The sequence below is a fragment of the Barbus barbus genome, assembly GCF_936440315.1.
Source record: "Barbus barbus genome assembly, chromosome: 29".
Lineage (NCBI taxonomy): Eukaryota > Metazoa > Chordata > Actinopteri > Cypriniformes > Cyprinidae > Barbus > Barbus barbus.
In genome coordinates this window covers 12076679-12099185 of record NC_136757.1, presented here as the reverse complement: position 1 = coordinate 12099185, position 22507 = coordinate 12076679, and the positions used below count along the sequence as shown (strand labels likewise).

General features: G+C 36.8%; 1 protein-coding gene across 1 annotated transcript in view; it reads left to right on the top strand.

Moving 5' to 3' along the window:
• Positions 1-22507, top strand: part of LOC306849067 (adhesion G-protein coupled receptor D1-like) — a 54583-nt gene that overhangs the window by 10142 nt on the left and 21934 nt on the right. The window contains exons 8-14 of the mRNA XM_079383928.1: positions 1679-1752; positions 5279-5440; positions 6378-6437; positions 6717-6843; positions 8311-8418; positions 11843-11918; positions 12894-13035. Of these exons, the coding sequence (XP_079240054.1) occupies positions 1679-1752; positions 5279-5440; positions 6378-6437; positions 6717-6843; positions 8311-8418; positions 11843-11918; positions 12894-13035 (749 nt within the window). The remainder of the gene's footprint in view (positions 1-1678; positions 1753-5278; positions 5441-6377; positions 6438-6716; positions 6844-8310; positions 8419-11842; positions 11919-12893; positions 13036-22507) is intronic.

The window sequence follows — 22507 nt, the reverse complement described above, 5'->3', positions numbered from 1 at the left end:
ATAAAACATCCATACTGGCACTTTATCAAATATGGATCCATGGCTCTTTTAAAGAGGGATAATAGTGATTATGTAGGTCAATGTTGGCACTCTGGAGGAGGTGCTGGCCACCACTTTAGAAACTGTGAAATATATCCTCTCACAGCGCTGATTTTTAGCCCCTGTTAGGGATAAAGACCTTTTGTTAATGATAAAAAAAAACATGTTGTTGTTGAACAAGAGAAAATCTACTGTTGTTTTGCACATGTCCAGCTGTAATAGGCTCTAATGAGGGGCATAGTACAGAGTCATTAGAGAGTTCAAGTTCAAGTTCAAGTTTATTTGTATAGCGCTTTTTATGATACAAATAGTGCCAAAGCAGCTCTATAGGAAATTAAGTTTCCACAATATATTTATATATTGCAGAACCTTAATATATTTAATTTATGGCTAAATTTGATAATTCTGTATGTTGTCTGAGCTTTGGCATCCTCTGAGGTCCTCTGAGGGGTTGGCATCATCTTTTCTCAGGTGTTCGGTCATCTCAGATCATTTAAGGGTTGGATCCAGACTGCAGCTTCTGTAATTCCTAGTTACCATGGGATGTTAATCATAATTAGCGTAGCTGTTGTTCCATCTAAGCAAAAATTATTTGTTCAACCCAAGCTAAAGAATAATAATAATGTACATTTGATCAGATATAACTGCAGTACAAGATTATAAGATGCATTATGTGAATGCTTGGCTAAAGAGATGTGTCTTTAATCTAGATTTAAACAGAGAGAGTGTATCTGAACACCGAACGTTATCAGGAAGGCTATTCCAGAGTTTGGGAGCCAAATGTGAAAAAGCTCTACCTTCTTTAGTGGACTTTGCCATCCTAGGTACTACCAAAAGTCCAGAGTTTTGCGACCTTAGGGAGCGGGTTGGATTGTAGTGTGGTAGAAGACAAGTTAGGTACGCAGGAGCTAAACCATTTAGGGCCTTATAGGCAAGTAATAATATTTTGTAAATGATACGGAACTTAATAGGTATCCAGTGCAGAGACTGTAAAATTGGGGTAATATGATTATATTTTCTTGACCTGGTAAGAACTCTGTTTATTGAAGATGCAGACAACCACCTAGCAGTGCATTACAATAGTCCAGTCTAGAGGTCATGAATGCATGAACTAGCTTTTCTGCATCAGAAACATGTAGCATGTTTCGAAGCTTGGCAGTGTTTCTAAGATGGAAGAATGCTGTTTTTGTAACATGGGAAATATGATTTTCAAAGGACATGTTGCTGTCTAATATAAAACCCAGATTTTTGAGAGCTGCTTTGCCAGGGGCCCTATAAACCAGCTTCACTGCATGTGCACATGCTTTCGGGGAAAGGTATCACATGTACCTTTCCAGCAGGTGTGAACTGTCTGTTCCGTGAAGTGAAGAGGACTTGTTCAGAGCTCTTCAGATCATGGCTTCTGTGCAAAGCTTTGATGTCATATTATTACAGAATTAATTTTTTTCAATTATCCTATTATGCTTTCTTTTTTTTTACTATCCTATGCCTATTTATTTATTATATTTTTATTGAAATAAATAAATTATTTTATCAAATAAATGTTAGAAATATAAAAAAGATATACATACATTTAATTGTATTTATTGTTTGTGTCTGTTTTCTTTGCACAGTATTTCATTTCTTTTTGTCACCACAGGTGAGAATGTGATGTCCACCTTCCCAACCGAAGCATCCATCAACATCACTGCTGCAACAGATACTCAGTTAAAGGTAAATTCTTCTGACCTGGGGTCACCTGTTGCTCTTTCTGAATCTGTTTCTGTGAGTCAGGACTGTAGTCTCCCAGACCAGAGGAGTGTAGAAAGATAACCGCAAAAATACAACTTCATCACATATTATTCCAAATTCCAGGGTTATCTAAGGGATTTCACATGGTGGGAACACGGAAACTTTGAGGGCAGTCATTTTGTTTGACTAATGTACCTACAGTGGTGGGGGTTTTTTTATGAAGGGAAAACAAAATCCAAACCCACATGGCACTGTGTGAAAAAGTGCCCCCCCCCCCCCCTCCCCCCCCCCCCCCCGTTAAAACATAACTGTGGTTTATCACGCCTGAGTTCAGTTTCTCTAGCCACACCCAGGCCTAATTACTGCCACACCTGTTTGTAATCAAGAAATCACTTAAATAGGACCTGCCTGACAAAATGAAGTAGACCTAAAGATCCTCAAAAGCTACACATCATGTTGAGATCCAAAGAAATTCAGGAACAAATGAGAAAGAAAGTAATTGAGATCTATCAGTCTGGAAAAGGTTATAAAGCCATTTCTAAAGTTTTGGGACTCCAGCGAACCGCAGTGAGAGCCATTATCCACAAATGAAACATGGAACAGTGGAGAGTGTTCATGTCTCCACCATAAGAAAGAGACTGGGCAAAAATGGCCTGCATGGCAGAGTTCCAAGACGAAAACCGCTGCTGAGCAAAAAGAACATAAAGGCTCGTCTCAGTTTTGCCAGAAAACATCTTGATGATCCCCAAGACTTTTGGGAAAATACTCTGTGGACTGACGAGACAAAAGTTGAACTTTTTGGAAGGTGTGTGTCCCATTACATCTGGCCTAAAAGTAACACAGCATTTCAGAAAAAGAACATCATACCAACAGTAAAATATGGTGGTGGTAGTGTGATGGTCTGGGGCTGTTTTGCTGCTTCAGGACCTGGAAGACTTGCTGTGATAAATGGAACCATGAATTCAGCTGTCTACCAAAAAATCCTGAAGGATAATGTCCGGCCATCTGTTCGTGATCTCAAGCTGAAGCGAACTTGGGTTCTGCAGCAGGGCAATGATCCAAAACACACCAGCAAATCCACCTCTGAATGGCTGAAGAAAAACAAAATGAAGACTTTGGAGTGGCCTAGTCAAAGTCCTGACCTGAATCCTATTGAGATGCTGTGGCATGACCTTAAAAAGGCAGTTAATGCTCGAAAACCCTCCAATGTGGCTGAATTACAACAATTCTGCCAAGATGAGTGGGCCAAAATTCCTCCACAGCGCTGTAACAGACTCATTGCAAGTTATCGCAAACGCTTGATTGCAGTTGTTGCTGCTAAGGGTGGCCCAACCAGTTATTAGGGGGCAAGCACTTTTTCACACAGGGCCATGTGGGTTTGGATTTTGTTTTGCCTTCATAATAAAAAACTTCATTCAAAAACTGCATGTTGTGTTTACTTGTGTTATCTTTGATTAATATAAAAATTTGTTTGATGATCTGAAACATTAAAGTGTGACAAACATGCAAAAAAATAAAAAAAATCAGGAAGGGGGCCAACACTTTTTCACACCACTGTAAATGCAAACACATCTGTATTGAGGGTAGGCACTAACCTGTCTAGCTTCTCTCTCAGCAAAAGTAAGAAATAAGTACTTGCGGTGAATTCACCAGTATCGAATTACGAAACATGTTTGCCTTTGGTTTCTGTTAGTTTGATTAATTGAGTTCACCGAAACACCGAAACCACGTACAAGGCGGAATTTCTCACTCATCAGCCTTAATCAAAACCGTCCCAGCCTGGCTAGATTAACTGCAATGAAGTCTGTTTTTGGAGTTTAAGATTGATGAGTTTATTTAAGCAAAATAACAACTAAAAATCCCTCATAACCCTTGAAGGTTACATATGTGATTTATTTATATGTCACCACTTTCTGCTAATTGCAAAAAAAAAAAATCATTCCTTTCTAGCAGGTTCCTGAGTCAGTGTTATTTTAGTATCATTTATATGCTATTATAGTTTTTGCTAATATTTTGAATTAGATCATATTTGTATTATTTCTTTTTCCATTTTAATTTTAAAGTTTTGATAATTTTGTTGTGTTTTATCATGTTTACAATTTTGTTGAGTAAAGTATAAAAACGCTTTCTGTGTGAACAGTCCCTTACAGTTGTTTCTGCATATTGAGCTGGGATATGGGAAATTTTTTAACTTATTGACATTTCTTGAAATAATTAAAGTAAAGTAAAGTAAAGTCGTGACGTATTGTCAAGTATGGTGACCCATACTCGAAATTGGTGCTCTGCGTTTAACCCATCCAAGTGCACACACACAGCAGTGAGTAGTGAACAAATGCACACACACACACACACACACACCGTGAACACACACCCGGAGCAGTGGGCAGCCATGCTGCAGCGCCCGGGGAGCAATTGGGGGTTCGGTGCCTTGCTCAAGGGCACCTCAGTCGTGGTATTGAGGGTGGAGAGAGCGCTGGACATTCACTCCCCCCACCTACAATCCCTGCCGGCCTGGGACTCGAACCCGCAACCTTTCGATTACGAGTCCGACTCTCTAACCATTAGGCCACGACTTCCCCCAATTGCACACCTTTAAGATCTGCGGTTTAAATTTGAGCATATGGAGAACAGCAGTCACCGAGAGCAGTACACTCATTCTGTTGACTTCATTTGAATGCTTGTAAATTAAGTTGGCCATTCAAGAAACTGGCATATTCTCTAAAGGCTCTCAGCAGTGTTTGACACACCTCCTTTTACAGGCCCTCAATCTGTCTGCTCAGATTCTTCTCTGTGCTGTAATTAAATGGAGTGGACGACTGCAGACAAACACACACACACACACACACACACACAACAGGGCCTCCCAGACTACAACGCACACACCCTTGGATGATTAGGTGTTGTGAAGCCGATGCAGACGTTGCTCTGGGACCGGCCGTGTGCGTATAGACGCACACACCCTTGGCAGACATACAAGAGCACAGCAGGAAATGAGGTGGAGGCGAAGCTGTAAATACAAACAAATTCAGCTCTTTTGGAACTATTGTTTCCCCCCAGACTCTGAGGAAATGGAAAGAAATCAGAGATTGAGCATTCGTGCAAATGACAACACTGGCCGTTATTGAGTAAGGAGGTCAAGTAGAAGAGAAGATTTTCCGTAATGGCCTCTTATAGGGTATGGATGAAAAATAAGACTTTAAACAACTAGTTTGGAGGTTCTTTCTTTGGAAAGTTCAAGTAAGACCAGCATTCAGCTTTGCTGTTGACATTGACATTCACAAATCCCATGAGAATGAGATTTGATTAAATAATTTCAACTGCACTGTAAGTGCCAGCTATTCTGATGCTTGTTGTTGAAATTATTATATTAAATTATGGGAAACCGAAAGAACGCCTTTATATTTTGAATGTCAAGTCCAAGCCACACAGAGCCATTACATGTGATTGTGGGTCATTTTATGGAGTGCTGTAAAGCGGATTTACACATCCGCTTTTTTGTGTGTTACAGAGAACCACAGAGATGCCCCGACCTGCCTCCACAAACCTGACAGAGGAAGTTCAGAGACTTCAGGACCCCATGCAGTTACAAACGCTAGACTTCCTTCAGTCTCTATCATTTAACCTTCCAAACAAGACTATACCTCAGGAAACAGCCAACAATCTTACACAGGTAAAGATAGGAAGTTTAAGGGTTTTGGAAATCATAAAGAAACATTGAGGTATAATAAAATAAATATTTCAGAATCTGCACTATTTTTACGTCACTAATAGGTGAAATAAGTACCTTTATGACATTGATTGTATGATTATTTTTTACAGATAGTCATGCTTCTATTGTAGTACAAAACAATCTTTGGAACATCTTCAATTCAATTTAATGTCACCTTTTCTATCCATTTTTCAATCAAATGATTATGCTTTTATCATTTGTCTATCATTTGTCATGGAAATATTGTATGAACGTACATGTAATGTAAAAATACACAACTGTTTAAAATTTAAGACACACTACCATTCAAAATGTTTTTTTTTTTTTTTAAAGAAATAATACTTTTTTAGCAAGGACAAAATTAATTCATTAATAGTGACAGTAAATACATTTATAATGTTATTTTAAATAAACACTGTTCTTTTGAACTTTCTATACATAAAAAATAACAATGTCAAAAAATGAATTGCCGCATTTCAACGTCAATGTTTTCAGCATTGATGATGATAGAAAAAGTTTCTTGAGCAGCAAATCAGCATATTAGAATGATTTCTGAAGGGTCAAGTGACACTAAAAGCTGAAGTAATGGCTGCTGAAAATTCAGTTTTGCATCATAAAAATAAATGACATTTTAATGTATGTTACAACAGAAAACATTTTAAATTGTAATAAGTTTTGTAATATTACTGTTTTTACTGTATTTTAATCAAATACTGTGAATGCAGCCTTGGTGAACATAAGATAGTTAAATAAAATAACTTACTGACCCCAAACTTTTGAACAGTATTGTAAATTACAGTGGGTAAAAAAATAAATAAAATAAAAGCATATTTCCTGTTTCTTTTAGACTTAACACACACGTTTTTAACTATGCTTTACTCTGTCCTTCGTGTTTTAGTCTCTACTTAAGAGCGTGGATGAGGTCATGACTGCCAGCGAATGGAAAGAAAATGATGAGGTACGTTTAATGGATAGATTGATGATTGGAAAGATATAAAGATTCTATCAGTCCATTCATTCATAAGTAGATCCAGATGAATCTGCAGACTTTTTCCGTGTTTCATCGGTTCCTTTGAGAGAAAATGTCTAGAACTGAAAGAATTCAAACATGGTCAAAAAGTGTTAAATGCAGCTGAAGGTAATCTTATTAGTAGCTGAAAGAATCATCTGGTTCTTATTTGTGTAACCTCAATGAGCCGTAATATACTTTGGACTTGTCTTTTGTCATGGTAAACAGTGGAGTCCAGTGGTCAGTGGGCTGGTGGAAACGGTGGATAAAGTGATGGTGCAAATGGCCTCCAAGCTTCGGTCCAGCCCAGATGCAGAGGCTCCTCTGTCCATAGGGGGCAAGAGCTCTGTAGCAGGTCAGTACACACTCCAAAACACTTCTTCAAACTTCCATTTCCAGAATATCTGTTCTTAGAAATTCACACTTCCTCCCCTTCCTCTATATACATGACTGGCTTGACGTATGTGGAGTATGTCCAAGTATGCTCACAGGGGGACGTGTACTTAATCCACATGCATGAATGCAGCATACAGGGTGTGCATCACAATGTATAGTTAAGCCAGAGTTAAGGAATTTGAGGTTTGAGACATGAAACATGACTTGAAAAAGCCATATGTTCCAACTGCTTTTTCTTGTGTTTCATTACTACATGTCCTGTTTTTTATACAGTCGAACATATGAGAAACACTTGGTACAAATTTCATTTTTAATGATTTTAAATAGTCAGAAGTGCCCCTAAGTTGCGAATCAAAAATCTGCATGTCTGTCATGTCTTTTGGAAAAAACGTAAGATGAAATGAATTAGATATGGGTCGTGACATATTTTGATCTGCTCTGTTCAGATTCAAAATGATAAGTCTCACTGAAGTCTCAATTCTGAATCAGGCCCTCTGAGATTCCACGCTGTAGAGTCACCTCTGTCTCTGATCCTCCTTTTGCTATGATAAGACTATGATAAGAAAACTTTTTGGGTTGCGTGAGCTATTATTGAACTTCAATGTTACAGTCAGTGAATGAAGCATAAATAAACACAAGATCACAGATAAAAAAAAAAGAACGAGACATGATGTTGAGAAAAGACTTCCCTTAATATTATTTGAATGGCGCCCTGCAATAGCTTTGGCATGATACCAACTTTTAATAGCATATACTGTACCAGTTTACAGATCATTTCACAATTCCCTGTGTCAGTTTTAATATCACTAGAAAAGTGAATATGCTGTTGATCCTTTATTTTAAGTTAAACTGTTCACCTCTTATGTTTGGTTAAAAATACAGTAAAAATATTGTGAAATATATTTTGAAAAAACAGTTATGCTTAATATTTTTTTAGAAACCATGGTACATTATTTCAGGATTATTTGATGATTTGATGCATTTATTTCAATATTATAAATGTTTTTGCTGTTATTTTTGATAAACAATGCAATGTAGCTTTCAAGTATTTTTTTAGATTATGTAAAAATTGCTTCAAGTTAATCAGACAATTATTCAAGACATGTAAACATTCTGTAATAAAAATAAGTTACAAATTACAAACAACAAAGCTAATATACAGTTGAAGTAAACAGTGTTGACTGTGTTTACATTAAAACCTCACAAATAATTGCACCAAAATGTGCACACATGTAGCTGCTTGTCACAGAGTAATGTATGTGAGATTTTGTAACAAGCTGCCTTTCAGATGGTGCTGTTTCCAAATACATTCAGTACTTAGTACCACCGACTTGGTACCAAAACTTTCTAGGAAGTGATGCAGTATTAAAGCAACAGTATACTTACTATGAACAGTGACCTATCTTTTTTTTTTAAACGTGTCTAGATTACTCTCTGATGAAGATCCCTCAGAACTACAATCTGCAAAGCTACCGGTTCCCCACACAGGGGAAGAGTTACATCTCAGTACCAGGAGAGGCCCTCACAATGCAGTGTGAGTAACCCTAAAATCAGGCGTTGATCCATGTCCTGGGGTCTCATTTATAAAACTCTCTGTTCATTTCGTACAGATTTATAAAACCATACGTTTGCCTGAACCTGCGTAAAAATCCCTTTAGAAATCCCAGCCAGGGGAAGATTGTGTGTAAGTGCATCTCCACCCCGTCTCCTCCCTGAAATAACCATATATGGAGCTTGCAACGCCTAGTTTTACTATGCATAACCTCATCTGCATATCATTTCCATGCACATTCCCATACACGTGACACCATGTTTAACACCGAGACTTTAAGGAAATATGAGATATGGACTATAATGCTATTTGTGCCATGCACATTAATTTTTATTGCTAAAAATTATCCAGGATCCTTGTTATGTTGTATAATAAATATATGAAAATATCCTAAAATGGCTGAAAATAGTTCTCAGATATATTTTAGAATAGAGTTGATCTCATTCTTTTACACTGGCCAAATAGTATTTCAATTGTTTTAAACAATTCAAATCCAATTAAATTCATGCAGTTTTGCTGATAAAGTGAACGTTTTTAATGGAAACAGATAGGCCTATATTTATTGCAGTGTAAATGCAATTCTACGACTTGTCACATGACAGTATTTTAAAAGTAAATGTGCAAATCTTACCGTTTTCTTCTAATTGTATCCTTCAAATACAGTGGTATTTTTCATAATGTTGTGAAGATGCCTTCAAATGACATCAACACCTCCGTGCAGATGCGGTTGTACAGTAAACTATTATCATCGGTCCTATTCAAACCGGAGAATGGACCGTTCGATCACTGAATCCATCAGTGTTCACCATAATATATCAAAGTAAGTGCGCATCATTGATCATTGTTCTCTCTAAAAATTATTTTCTGTAGTTTAGTTTAAATATGAATTATTGTGCACCTACAGTATAGCACTCCTCGCTGTCATTAAAACAGGAAAACTGAACGAGTTCACATATGTTGAAATCTTTTTTAACTTCTGCGTAATGACTTTTTGTAATTTCAGTGCTTATTTCCATTAATGAGAGTGGAATATTTAATGCAAATCGAAATGAAAACAGTTTAAAATCGTTTACTTCATTACTTTTCTCATTCCAAAAGAGTTTGTACGCATGGTCTAGAATGTCATATTTACACCAAGTTTATTTTGTATAAATTCGGATATGTGCGTGGAAAATTGCATTTTGTGCGTACGCAACGTTTATAAATGAGACCCCAGATCCTGCAGTTTTATGTTAATGAATGTTTATTACTGGAGTAGGCACACTTGATTTTATTTTATTTAGTGATTTCACTGTACCAGAGTGAAGGTTGTCCTGTGGCGCCCTGGAGAACAGTGGCTGTCTATGTCGCCTATGCCATCCGCTACAAGCTAATGGGATAAATCATGTTTAAAGTAGCAAACGTTAATGCTTTTCCACTCTCTTAACCACAATTTAGCCATAATGTGCATAATGGAACAAACAAAACCTGGACTGGAGCATAGAAATGGGATGGATTGCTAAACAAACTGCCAATCATATTTTCTTTTTTGAATAGAAGGTTGTTGTTCTGAATCATTTCTACCCAGTTTAAACCATGATTATGAGTAAACGTGCGCGCACACACTTCAAATTGCTTTTGGACACCTCAGGCTGGGGTGAAAGAACACATTGTTTTCATAAGAGGGGGATGAGGGACATTTATTTGTTGTCTGTTTATTTGTTGTTTATGGCTGAAGAGGACAATGCAATCAACTCTGATGACTTCCTGCTGCTCTCTGACGAAAACTGCCAATCACACAAGCCCCTCAAAGAGAGTTCATTAAAAACAGAGAAAGTGTGTGCGTTTGCCTTCTTTTTTGTGTGTAAATGCGGGCAATAGTTGAAGAGTGAGTGTTGCAATGTTTCCCATGTGGTGGCGGTAATTATGAAGGCATTAAACGTTTTGTTTGTTTGACACCATTTTGGGGTCAGCTCCCCTCAGCTCCTCTGGCACAGTCTTGAACCTGTTCATTATAAACAGTTTTAATAATCTATTAAAGCTCTATTATCAGAAATGGCACATAAACGCTAGCACTGGCATTAATGTGCCACTGAACCGCTTCTCCTGTGCAGCCGGACATATGGTACACTTCATTAACAGAACCTAGCAGAGCTTTTATACGCCAATTAAAGACCGCAAGAGAAGGAGCGCATTGAAACGCTCTGTATTTCCGCTGGGCCAAGTTTCTTTTAATCTTCATAAAAACATTTGTAAAGAGATTTTGCCCATTGGTTTGTGAGGTTATTGGCCCAGAGCTCCTCTGAAGCCCAACTCAGAGGAGTTAGTTGGGACACAGTGATATTGCATATTTGGTCCATTAACACCTGTAAAACCACTAATAAGTTGCAACAGTTATCAGCATGTTTCACAATAACCAAAACTGCAAACAAGCATCACTATGAGTGCTTTTTTCACAAGCAGATTGTAATTAAAATTAATCAAAAATCATGATAGTTGATTATTCTTTTGTTTTGATATTGTTATGGTTAACAAACTAAAACTATTAAAAATTCATTTTGGTAGGTAGTTCAAATGAAGCGGAAACAAAATATAAATATTAGATGAAAAGCTTAAAAAAGTAACAAAAAAGGTTTATTCTGAAGCATTGATGTATGTTGAAGTAAAATTACTAAAACTAAAACTGAAATATATATATTTTTTAAATTAGATGAAGATAACTTATATAAGATAAATATAGATAAATATATATAGATCAAAATAAAAAAAGCACATAATCAAAATTATTGAAACCAAAACTAAAATTAAAATGAAAATATAAAAAAATTAATTATTATTAAAATAATTTATATTATTATTATTTATTATTTAAATAATATTTACATTTTAAATATTTATTTTGTGTGGGACAACTGCATGCTCTTTTTTTTATACTAAAAATGATACTTTGATGCCAATCATATTGTAAGTTATTTATACTATTAATTGTGCGGCTATAATTCAGACCCTGATGAAATTATATTGCCATATCCAATGGTCCACAACAGTTATTTTACTGTTATTAAGGTTATTTACACAAATTCTTCAGTCAAATTATGATAATAATGATTGTGTTTTCATGTGAATACTGGAGTTGAACTCAAAGGGAAATGGCCCTGTGTGTTTATCATTTAATGGTTGAAAACATTTTTGAAGAGAGTGTAACATATTTCCCCTTCACACACGTGGTGGTCCCTCATAGCTCTCTACTTGCGTATGTGTGTGAACACACATCTTTCCCATTAGATCTACAGTGAGAGGAGTGCATGCAGTGTCTGTGATAATGAGTCTATCCTCTCTGTGCATTTCAGCGGCAGCCCAACACATTCTTCGACACACACGCATCAGTGTGATCAAATGTTAATACTTTTGTATGTTTCCCCTGCAGCTCAGACCACGATCGTGGGACTTTTCTACCACAAAATGCACAACTACTACAAAAAAATCAGCCCTCTACAAACAAGGTAAAGTGTGTGTGTGTGTGTGTGTGTGTGTGTGTTTCCTGTTGTACATCATGTTCTTGCGAGCATTTCTTTATCACTGTGGTTCTCTCTCATCTGGGCCTCTGCGTCTGATACTCCCAGCCATCAAGTCGGCTGATAACACTCTCTTTCCATCTTAACACAGCCACGATAAGTACTTATCTCATTTAATTTTTTTTAGCACAGCACTGGAACTCAGCTGGCCTTTTTTATGTAACTGAACTGGCCACCAGAGCTGATGCAGGGTAAATTCTTGTTAACATTTAAACATTGATGAGAAACCAAAATTAAGTCTATACAAACGTAATATGTACTATCAACTATATAGTGACCCAGACAGACTGTCAGTTTGTGCATTTTTGGTGTGTTGGATCCTTACAACAGTAGGTGGCGACAAGAGACTTTATAAGTGAGTCGGTGAATCATTCATTCATCTGATTTGTTCAAAAACACTGCTTCATTTAGCAAGGAAACAAGTGAGTGAATGCATCTGAAATTGCAAAATTCCCCTAAATATAGTAGGCGAAAAACAGTATGTGGAAAGAGTATTACTGCTGCTTAGAAACAATCTCTATTGTATAAAGCGCAATAAAAATAAAGGTGACTTAACTCATTAAGGAAAAAAGTGAGTGGTGGAGGAACAAAACAAACGCCACTACTGTTGGCTGAACAGTTGATTCTGCTTTGACTTAGTTTGGAACTTTTAATTGGCAGAGCAAAACAGACAATGTAACTGAATAATGTAACTGCCAATAATGAACTGTTAAATGAACAGATTCATAAAAACAAAATCAGAATCTTACTCTGTTTCTGTTTTAATATCATTATTGTTATCTTAATACTACCCTTACTGTTTTCTTTGCAGATAGCTGTCATTAGCATAAGTTTCTTTGTTCATTATGTAGAGTTTGTACAGTAGTTGAAGTGTGAACAATGACTGATTGTCCATCTCTGCAGGATAAATGAGGCAGTGGATTTTAAAGATCATAAGATCCAGATGGCCAGTCATCTTATTTCTCTGAAGGTGGAACCGTCTCCTGCCCTGTCACTCAACCTGTCCACTGAGCCGCTGATCCACATCGTCCTCACGCATCAGCTGGTAGGAGAACATCAATCCTCATCTCATTTTGTTGATTTTGGCATTCAATGATGAGTGCGGGTGCTTGTGTGTGTTTGTGTGTATCAAAGGTATTTAGCACGTTTGGAAAACTAATATATTTAAAGTATTGTATTTTGCTTGATGAAGGTGCCAAGAAAAATTGTGCACAATAATGGCTTTAGGATCAAGCAGAAGATTCTACCAACCATTTCATTTAGCAGGGAGCTTAACAAACACACTCACACTCACCAACCAACATCTGGCCTTCAGCAAATCAGTTAGACCAAATGTAATTAACATAGTAAATGAATATTTATGACCCAATCTGACCTGGCAGATTCAGCACCAAGCCGGTCGCAGAAAGTTAATTTCCCGAGGAGAGAAGACATGAACAACAGAAAAGAAGAAATGTTGTTTTTGACTTTTTATAGTCATACCTGTCTCAATATTTTAGACCTAATTTAAATGAAAATTCTATCAGTAATTACTCACCTTCATGTCATTTCAAACCCGTAAAACCATTGTTCATCTTCAGACCACAAATTAAGATATTTTTGATGAAATCTGATAGCTTTCTAGTGGTCTGTACCGATACCACTAAAAGTATCCAATACTCAATACCAAATCAGTACCATAGGAAAAAAATAACAATAAAACTTAAACATTGTGGCACTTGGCCTTCAAATAACACACACACACACACCTATACTCTAGATGTAAGCATTAATTTAAATTCACTGACATACTGACAGGACTGAAAATATTTTTAAAGCCATTAACATAAACAATTATTTAAACCAGTTGTATTAGCCAATAATGTTAATAAGGATAATCCACGGACAGATCAGTGGTGGAGGTAACGAATTCCAATTACTCACGTTACTGTAATTAAGTCGTTTTTCGGGTACTTGTACTTTTTTTTAGTATATTTTTAAAGCTTTACTTTTACTTGTACTTAAGTACAAATTAAACAAAATAATCTACTTCGTTACTTTTAAATCATAGTTCATTACTGAGTACACCCACAATTTGAATTGATATTCAGACCTTCGATGGCACTTCAGTATCCAATAAAGATATCCAAACGTAAAGGGTCCAGTAAAAGCCCTGATATCTGAAACGGGAAAAGCCGCCACTGCAGCAGCCAGGTTTGAAGAGCTGACCGGACATTGAGGGAGCTCAGTGTAATTCATGGACTCAAAGTTTGGAGAAACAAACTGCATGGTAGAGTTATCATAAATATCTATAATTTGATACCTATACTGAAATATCTGACACAGTTCCATTACGCATTTTCCACAGTATCTGTCCGCGCTGGATTGCAGTTATTCCGCATAATTTTAATCATTCTTGCGTAAATGCTTTATTGTAACATGAGAACACAGTCATGTGAGAGCACAAAACTGGATGAGAGCTCTCAATTAGGCCTAATTTATACAAATGAACTGCCTGTAATCTCACTCTGATATTGCTTGTGCGCACTCAGACTGTGTGGAATCACGATCTCTCCGTGCTAGAAATGATTTCTCTTTGCTCCTGGATTAAACTTTGTCAAATATTTTCAACCATTCAGAATAGATCCACACCTGACAGATGAAAATGCTACTGGAAATTTTATTGGCTGTAAGTGAAATTCACCAGAAAGTCTTTCAACAATCAAAGATTGAACTTTAATTTCTTTACAATGTAAGTAACAATGTAAGTATGCTAGAAATGTTTTGGAATGGGATATTTATATGATTTGTACATGTAAATATCCTAGTCTGTCTAACTGCATCACTACATTGTACAGATATTACAGGTCAAAGTCATCTGATGTTCCATTTACCTAAACAAAATATATATGGCTCTTAAAACACTACCTATAAAAATTCAGTCTTGTCATATTTTGAATACCTTAACTGAATTGAGGTCATTTGTTTTATAATTGGATTACTGACTGTGTACTTCAAAAAAATCAAATTTTAAATCATGCTGCTTTGTGCTGTAAGCTTTCGCAACAAAATTACCCTATTTTAAAGACACAAATACACAGAATGAGCAAATGTTTAAGATTGAGATTTTTTGTAATGGTAATTGATCAATGTTTATATGTAGGCTATGTAAATAAAAGCCTATAAAAAATAAAAGCCATGTTGCGCAGCTGACACAGAACAGCGTACTCTGTTTGCGTCCAGCGGATACTCTCCAAAATGGTGCTACGCTGACGAACTGTTGAATAAAGTCGTTATTTTTCGCCATCTTCCACGTGTAGTTCTTCTGTGTGCTTATTGTAGGCATTTTTTCTTCTTCTTTACACTTTGAGGTCCGACTAAAACACTTCCAGGTGTATGATCTACCTGCCCCCATCAGTTCCGGAAGAACTGCAGCGTCGCTATCGGTACTTACGCTACTGAATTAGGAAAGGGAAGTGGTGTGTGGCCAAGTATGGTAACCCATACTCGGAATTTGTGCTCTGCATTTAACCCATCCAAGTGTACACATCCAAGTACCGACAGAATTTTAAAATGTTTATACTGACTTGGTACCGTATTATCGGTTCTCGTGACATCTCCTAGTCCTTACTACCTTTCTGGGCCTTGAACGTGTCAGATGCGTTGCTGTCTAGGCAGGGTCAGAAAGTTCTCTATCTTAATTTGTGTTCCAAAGATGAACAAAGGACTTAAGGGTGAAGAAAGAATGATGAGATTTCTAATTTAACCCCACACATTTCAGGCCATCTGTGGCAGTGTATTCTGAACATTGAGGTTTGATTGACACATAGATTTTTTTTGAGACTTATGTCTAACCAGAATCATCCCTTTATATTTCTTAAACGGAACAGAAATGTTTCTTAATATGTTGGAGGAAAACTTTCAAAGATCACTTTTTTTTTTGCTGCTGTGTTTGTGGTTTTGTCTTTCGGTGAGCCGTGTTACACCAGAACCCCAGAGTTCAGAACTGCCAGGACTAACCATGGAAATCCATTTTGGTTTGCATCATCCCTTGCGCTCTTTTTTTTTTTTTCAGCTCTGAAACATTGAGAGCTTTGCGCCAAAAGAAAAGTGGTTCTGAACGCTGGAACCATAAGCCTTGAGGTCTTTTGAGAAGGGAAAGATGATTTGGTTTAACAAGGAGCTTTTTGCCGTGTGTGCGCAGATGCTACGACTCAGTCAAGAATGCATCTGTCTGCCAAATTTCCATGGGAAACCCATCAAAAATGGATACAGATGGCATGTAGACAAGTTAACCAATACAGCATGTTTTTGGAGAGTATTTGCTGTTAAAAAAAACAGTAAGGAGTTCACCGTAGCATTGGATTTCACACACCACGTTACACACCTTATTCATCAGCTAACCCACATTTGACAGCTCACCATGCTCTTGGCCATTACATAAGATCTGCTAACCTTTGCAGTCTGTCGTAATAACCCGTCTAAACAAAGACTTTTTCATTAAATAAACAAGAAACTCATATACAGCCTAATTCCCTCAAAGAAAAAATATTTAAATGAGCAGTCGTTTCTTTTTTCATTGTTCTTTTTAAAGCATTTTTAGAGCCTTGCAAATCAAAACCATGCTGGCATGCATGTAACTATAGAGACTAACGTTTGTTTTGCTGGGGGGGGGGGGGGGGGGGTGGTTGGTTATGTTTATTCCGGGGATGTTTGTTGATGGAAATGTGTCTTTGTACAAAGACCATTATGCTAAATGAAAGGAGCCTGCTGAAAGAGTAAATCCAGAAACATGCTTAAAGGGGTAGTTCACCAAAAAATGAAAGTTGTCATCATTTACTCACCCTCTCCACTTGTTCCAAACCTTTTATGACTTTCTTTCCTCTGCTGAACTCAAAAGAAGATATTTTGAAGAATTTTGGTAACCAAACAGTTGACAGTAGCCATTGACTTCCATTATTTATTGTATTTTAAGTCCCTGCTACATATTATTTTCACATCCTTTGGTCATAGTTTGAGTGATGGTTTAATTAATCCTGGGACACAGGCTTCCTGTGTGTGGGACTGTCCAGAACAGAGGCATTAGTGTCAGGCTAGTGTTTCATGAGTAATGTGTGTGAGCTGAATCACCAGATCAATAATCTGTCACTGCATCTGTGATGGAGTACAGTGATAAGACTGTTTAAGATAATGGTCTCTGTGTTGTGTTTTAGCCAATGTTTTGTTAGGTAGAATGATTCAACAACGTTTAAACATTAGAGAATTAATTATAAGTTTGTGGTGTTTTTTTGAGGGTGCCACCACTTCTCACGGTAAATTACCCCTGTGTTCAGAGCGAGACTTGTGTTGGTTTGTTGCCTTCGATCTACACTACATATTTTCAACTGTTCAAGAGGAAGTTTCGTCAACTATTTGGTCTTAAGGAAGCCCTGTATAATTAATTTAATTTTGGATCATTTTCTGCAGACAGCGTTCAGGTGCATGTCTTTGCACTACCATGCAATTTGGGGTGTGTAAATTTAATTAATTTAATTTATTTGTTTATAATTTGTTTCTTTCTAAAAAATGTTTCTTTGCTCACTATGGTTGCATTTATTTGATAAAAAATATCAAACTTTTAAATGTAGATTTGAACACTTAATACAGCCATTAATGACAGGGCTCCAGACAAAAAAATCGAGTAAGGAGCCATTGGCTCCTATAAAAGAAAAACTTAGGCGCCAAATAATTTTTTTAGGTGCCACAGAATAAAAGTGGTTTATTTTATTATTATCATTTTATTTTTCCCCCCATTTTAACATTTCAATCATTTTGTCATGTGTTTATGTCTTATCTTTTCTAGGCTTTATCAGCATTTTAATCCATCTTGTAGATGATCAGGTCGACCGGGGGACTAAGGTTCACTTAAAGTGTGAATTAAATGTCTTTTACAACTTGAAATATACAGTCACAAAGAATTGTTCGTTACACAGAATCTGTACCAATATCATGGACCATAAGCATCACTTGGCAACTGAGTGCAGTGCATCCTATAAATGTTGTCACGTCTTTCACACATTCAGTCTGTTTTTCTTCATTAGTAAAATGCAATTTTATAGGAGGAGTTGAATCATGTACAACAGAATAAGTAAAAATATTAATATGCAACAGCGCATGAATATAGCAAAACGCTCCTCTTTATAGTTATTTTTCTAGCTGACTGATGAGTTTATGGACACTGAGTGGTTATTCTGAGGTAAATGTATTACAATGCAATGTTTACAATCTTTATACATTTCCTCAGTTTGATAGGGTTTTGTTTTATTTTTATAGGCTTTCTTATTGCCTACATTTTGATCATGTTCATTTCATACTATAGTAGTAAATCTTAATATATAATGGGTTCACTTGCTGCTTTAACTGAGGTGCTAAAGAGATCGCGCCTGAGCATTAAGTGCGATACTCTCCGCTCGCGCGATCCGGACGCATACACGGACCGTGTGGACGCGGGGTACAGGTGTTTATATTACCGAAAGTGTGCACTTGTCGTCCGCATTAAAGAGCACCCAAACCGCATCATTTGAATTTCGTAGCATTTTAAAGCTGATACTTTGTTTATTAAAAAGTAAGACAGCACAAAGCTTTTTGCGATTACTGGATGGCAAGTGCGCTTCAAATAACAGGAAGTCCATGCATTAACAGAACACAGCATATAGACTAAGATCTCGATAAGAAGATCGACCGGACACGTGTAAATGCATCTGGTTGTTGAAACTACATATGGTAATTTTACTCCTCCCATAATATTAAAATAATAGACGTGTGAGAGCGTTTTATAGGCTATATGGCATGTTATAGTCAGATATGACAGCGCAATGCAACAAGCATCACCGCGGATGAGTAGCGGAGTATTTCTTCAGCAAGCGACGCGCAAACTGAATGAACCTGAAAGTAAGCCGCAGACGCTCAACACACAATCTTCTTCATTAAAAGTAGCGAGACTAGCCTATCTTTCCAGTGCTGATGCCGCGCGCTCTCTTGATATTGAAATTAGCTGATAATTAATAAAATTATCCATTGCTTTCATTGACGTGAACTCCGTTATATTTGCATATGAAGCGGGAATTGAAGAACGGATTTATATCCGTTTTGCGAAGACACATTTATGTGGCCAAGTGTAAATGGGGAAACGTTTTAACAAATCATATAGATATCCGATCAGAGAAAATGCATTGTAAGAATTACAGAATCTCAGACACTTTGAACTTCTGAGACGGACAACACACACACACAGTGCATTAACATACAGACATCTGTCTCCACATCCCACTGAGAGAAAATGCGGGAAAATGCCTCCCTCGCATATGCATAAACTCCTTTTCATCCCCTCCTTCCCATCACCCATCCTTCACTCACTCAACTCACTCAGAATGGCCAATAGCAGAAATTTAATGTTCTGCATTAATGCAAGTGTTATTTACAGTCATGTTTGGTATCATTTGAATTGTCTCAGAGCGACTGGTACAATGGTCTCATTCTTATAAGAAGTAAACTAAAAGGTAATACAAATCCTAAGAATTCAGAGACATTTTGCATACTGTAGAGGGTGGAGCCCAACACCTAATGGTTTTCATGCAAATTACCTTCTGTCCCAAAAGGTGCCAACTCGACTTGATTAAATTACAAATTACAATTGTTAGTTCCTGTCTCGAGTTTGGGGAATGTTTATTCTGGTCTGAGGTACTTAAAGAGAATGTGGCAAAAGGATCGGGGCGATTCTGTAGTCGGAAGCCCGTAGTGTAATACCTTACACTATGTATTTCTATAAAGTCAGGTATGCATTCTTTACTCATAGATTTATCTTTGAGAATTCGATGTTTTGTATTGATATGATTTGATCTCTTTGAATTGCTGTGGAATTGACATAATACATACAGTATTTACCTGACTGATAATAAATTGTTACATTTGACCTTATTCTGTTTTACTCTGTAATTATTGACTCTAGTAGATTACGTTGCATCCTTGTTAAAGACATGAGCAACCGAATGAATGAGTAAATATAAAGTCAAGAGTTAACTAGAATAATCAAATATCAGAATAATAAATTAGAAATGGACAAGCAATCAATTTGTATTTCAAGCTAAATACGAGGTCATAAAGAAATGGAGTCAGATTAAATGATAAAATGGAGTCAGATTAAAGTTTAATTAAAATTGAAGAACTGTGCACACTGGAAAGACCGAACACGCAGGAAACCTTCATCCACCATCGGATACCTTCCTTGGGCCGGATGGGTGGAGCCTTACAGCATGAAGTGACCAGGTGTAAACAGGCCCTTTCAGGTCTCTCTCACTGCGTTCAGCAGACTGTATACGGCAGAGATGAGGACTGTTTGAAACTCTTTTCAGTAAAACTTTGATGCGCATCGTCTTATGTAAGTTTAATACGTGAACATAACAAAAGATGTGAGCGCAAAACAATCGGGAAAAAAGTCCTTTCATGCAAATTATATATAGTCGCCAGTGGCGACCTCAGCAAAAACTTCACTCGCAAATTAATATTTTTGGTCGCAAATGCGACCATTTTAGTCGCAGTTTGGAGCCCTGAATGAAGTAAGACAATTATTGATTTAATTGTAATATATGGTTCTAGGCAGTGGATTTGCTTAAAAAAAAAGGTTCTTTAATGGCTATAGCTTTTTGTCTTGAAATGGACCCGCTTACTCTAATTGTTTAACAACCAACTTGTCAATTCGTAAATTTAAAGGAGATGAATTTAGATGCAACTGCCCTCAAAATAATCTCTCAATGTGTTTTACGCTTTAAAGCGCTGCCACTAAAATATCAAAGCTATCCCTAAACTACAAAGACAGCAACAATCAAGCAACTATAAGCAGCAATCACCTCATTACCTCATCTCATCTTTCCATCTCTCTTCTCCTTTTCTTCCCTCTCCACTCCTCACCTGTCTGGTCTCTCACTGCTGGATCACATGGCACGAGGTGAACAAATGGAAAGAGTGATTTCATGAGGAATGCTGGCGATGCTCAGTGTCGAAATCAAGAGGATTAAAAAAAGATTTCTGACAAGCTCTCGCTGCCTTTACAACGTAATAAAGCTTCAGTGGAGCGGACATGAAACAGAGACGCCACGCATACTGAGTGTGAGCGCATGTCTGTCACACTGTGTGTGAGCGTGTACTTGCTCTCATATGTTTACGTTAACCAAAGACGTTACTAGAGGCTATTTATTAATTTTAATACAATGAACCTCTAAATCCGACATGTATATGAAGCAGCCTGGACTGGATTAATGTAATCATCCATTGTGCTGTGTTCATGTGCATATGGTTTTGTGTCCAGTAAAGATATTTATAGGTGAATTACAGAACCACAAGCAGTTTTTTGTCCAGAAAATATTTCCCTTGCGGTTCAAATATAATCACAGATTCACACAGCCATAATGGCATTACAACTTATAAAAAATCTCACCAAGTCTGACACATTTTGATTGATGACTGAGAACTTTTGTTGTCTACATAGTACAGTTGAGGTTTTTAAAGGTACAATAATGAGTAGTGCTCACCGCCAGACACTTTTTATAACTCGCACACCCACTTCCTGTCTGAACTCACTCACTTAAGCGCCTGCTCCCACACTCCCTCGCTTACACAATATTCAATACTAACTTAATGACTCTTTTCAGCCACTCAACCATAGGGCTGGGTGTTGTTCAAAACTTTTCTATATCGATACCGATACCTTGACTTCGATATTGGTTCCTGAACGATACTTTTTTCTAAACCAATTTTATGAAATCCGTTTTACATGATTACATTGCACATTACCTCAAAAAACTTTGGTTTTGTTTAGAGATGCACGGATTGCAATTTCCCGATGCAGATTTTTGCTAAACTATAATTGACAGCATATATAAACCCAAAAAAATTTATTAAACATTCTAATTTCCCCCAGTCTGGATTAAGTTGAATAAAGATGTTCTCTCACATAAACAACTCTCTAAATAAAGGGCTCTGTGACTGGAAAGAGATAGAAATGAGATACTGTATATAACAAAACAGATGTCATTTCCCACTATGTTTATAAATAGCCATTTTTCCTTAACCTCATTAAATGTGTCATCTTTCTCATCAAATTCATACATTTAAGGATGCACCGAAATGAAAATTCTTGGCCGAAGCCGAACAAATTGAAACACTGGGCCAAAATACCGAATGCGGTAATGTCTTTTCCCCCCATGTAGGCCTATTTTGCCCTTTTTTTCACTATTGCATAAATTAAATAGCCAAAATGTGCTTTTTACTGTTTTGTTCTGCTTTTCAAATAAAAAATAATTAATTACAAAACAACAATTTAAAAATATTTACTTAACACAGATTTTTTTTTTTGCATTTTAGCAGACATTATACCAACACAATTACAACACAAGTACAATTTAACTTAAAATTAATAAGTTATAATATTATATATATTATAAATAATATTATTTGTCCATTTTTGAGACACCCGTCTTGAATCAGGCATGTATTTTTTTACC